Source organism: Papaver somniferum, chromosome 5 (assembly GCF_003573695.1).
Source record: "Papaver somniferum cultivar HN1 chromosome 5, ASM357369v1, whole genome shotgun sequence".
Classification (NCBI taxonomy): Eukaryota; Viridiplantae; Streptophyta; class Magnoliopsida; order Ranunculales; family Papaveraceae; genus Papaver; species Papaver somniferum.
The window spans coordinates 27,107,721-27,110,199 of record NC_039362.1 but is presented as its reverse complement, the minus strand read 5'-3'; the positions used below and the strand labels follow the sequence as shown (position 1 = coordinate 27,110,199).

At 36.4% G+C, this 2,479-nt stretch overlaps 1 protein-coding gene across 1 annotated transcript; it reads right to left on the bottom strand.

Moving 5' to 3' along the window:
- Positions 1-1,109: 1,109 nt before the first annotated feature.
- On the bottom strand, positions 1,110-2,132 carry LOC113278887 (ethylene-responsive transcription factor LEP-like). The gene has a single exon (XM_026527612.1). It carries the CDS (start codon positions 2,130-2,132, stop codon positions 1,110-1,112), a length of 1,023 nt encoding a protein of 340 aa, XP_026383397.1.
- Positions 2,133-2,479: the final 347 nt, after the last annotated feature.

Sequence of the window (2,479 nt, the reverse complement as noted above, 5' to 3'; positions counted from 1 at the left end):
TCCTAACAACTTTCCAGATAAACAACTCGATTCCATAAGGTACACGAGTTTTCCAAATATTACTATCTCGGAGGATCTAAGATCTATGAGTCCCGGATAGGCAGATTTTGAAGAAAACCTTCTAATCTTCGAAAGCTCCCAAGCCCTCATGTCAGGAGTGCATAGTTAGCTTAACGGAATAGAGACAATCTTGTCAACAAAAGCATTATCAAAATGGGTGGTGAGTCTATTAATATATTCTAAGTCCTACTTTCCTGATTAATAAAATATGCAACTTTGCCACTAAGGTCTGGAGGAACAATGGGGTTAGGGACGGGTAGCAGATCCTATGTTAGAGATCCAATTATCACACCAAGGATCAATGAGTTGACCATCTCCCACAATCCAAAAAGTGAAAGTGTTGAGTAGTTCTTTAAATAGTGTAAACACATCCAAGTCCAAGAGCAAACACTAGGACATTTAGCAAGAAATCAGTATTAGGAAAATATTTAGCTTTTAAAGTGATGGCAAATAAACAATCAGGACTTTCAATGATTTTCCAAGCATTCCTAACTAGCATAACCAGATTGTTTAACTCAGCTTTGTCAATTCTAAACCTCCTTCAGATTTGTGAGCGCATAAAATGTCGCAACCAAGTAAATGCAATTTTCTATTCTTAAGATCAAGAGTTTCTCCCCACTAAAATTTGCAAAGGTGGGAATCCATTTTCCTGTACAGATTACTTAACCCGGTAAAGTGGAATAGCATACCCAACATATTTAACAAGCATGATTCTAACAACCGGGAAAGGAGCTTATGAAATCAAATAAATATTCTAGCATTAACCGATCGAAGAATACTATATAGGTTTGGATATTAGGAGTTGCTTAATCGGATTTTCCTTCCGAATTTCACAACAAGAAACGAATCATTTAGACGCTAAAATTGTAAGGGCCTACCGATTCATTACTTGATAAACTAATAAACAATTGCTTTATTAATTTGATAAGAAACTCCAATAAACATTTAGAAGCTGATCATTCACACACGATTCAAGCTAATAAATACCTCTTCTAATTGTAAAAAAAAAATGAAAAAAAAACACAAATAAAAAAACACACTCAAAAGCCTCAAAAGAAACATGCGGAAGAACCCAAATCGAAACTATCCATACCCGAGTCAGAATTAGCCGGTGGCATTTGCCCAAAAAGTGGACTATGGACGTACTCTGTGGAATTGTAACCAAAATACGATCCATTCCCCATGGATTCATACCCGCCACTTGAAGATCCAACTACACTAGTTAAATCGGACCAATCTCCTCGGTTCATGCTATTATTACCGTTAAAACCGGATGAAACTGGCATATTGGAGTACCCAAAACACCCCGAAAAATCAGACACCTCAGAAGGAAATGGAGGGAGTTCATAATTACTTGACCCATAACCGTAAGAACTATCAACCAAATTAACAGAAGTACATTCTCGTTGTTGTTGCGGTTGAGGGATTTCGGTTTGATTAATCCATGATGAATTTTGGACATCTTTCACCGAAAATCCACCGGCATTGGTGGAATCTGGAGTGCTGAAGTGAATTTGTTGAGCAGTGGTATTGTTGTTAGCAATTTGTTGAGGTTGATACACAAAACTGCTATTAGTGAAAAAAGAAGAGAGGTCATGAAATTGTTCGCTTTCATCAGGAGATATAATGTCTGTAACAGAAGAACCACGTGACATATCGGAGTAGACAAAATTTGTACGTGCACGAGACCCACGCATTGATCGTGAAGCTCTGTCGTAAGCCAATGCGGCTTCTTCAGCAGTATCAAATGTGCCTAACCAATGTCTTTCTTTTGTCGACGGGTCTCTTATTTCAGCTGCGTATCTTCCCCATGGTCTTCTTCTTACTCCTAAGAACCTTACTGTTGGTGTGGTTTCTTCTTGTTCTTGCTTCGGCTGTTGATTTTTCTTGCTCTTCTTTTCTTGAAGTGACTTTGAGGAAGAAATAGAAGAAGATTGCTTGGTGTTGAAATCCATAAGAAAATCTAGTGAGATAGAGGGAGTAAAACAGGAGAAAGAAAATGTTGAAACTTTGAATTCAGTTGTGTGGTTTAGTTGGTGCATGTCAGTTGGCTTAAATAGGAGGAAACTCATCTTTTTTTTTCAAGCATCTAATATAGTAATGACATTTTATTGGCTTCATGAACATACTGTTGCTGATAAAGTATGATCATTTTTTATGTTTATTTTAAAGCTTAAGTATGACAATTCATTATCTAAATTACATAATACACTAATAAAGTGGCAAAGTCTAAAATGGATTATAAAAATAGTGTCATTATGGAATGGTAGAATCTAAGGAACATGCTAAGATATTCACTAATCATAAGGGGATGATGTTATGCATAAAATTAGGACCCTTTAACTAATCATTTTCTTCAATAATTTCTTGCTTAAGAATATACGAAAATGATTAAGCTACCGCGGGTTAGGTATCTCCG

What these genes read in the sequence shown, in the direction of transcription:
- LOC113278887 (XM_026527612.1), bottom strand. Translation starts at nt 2,132, where the DNA reads ATGAGTTTCCTCCTATTTAAGCCAACTGACATGCACCAACTAAACCAC.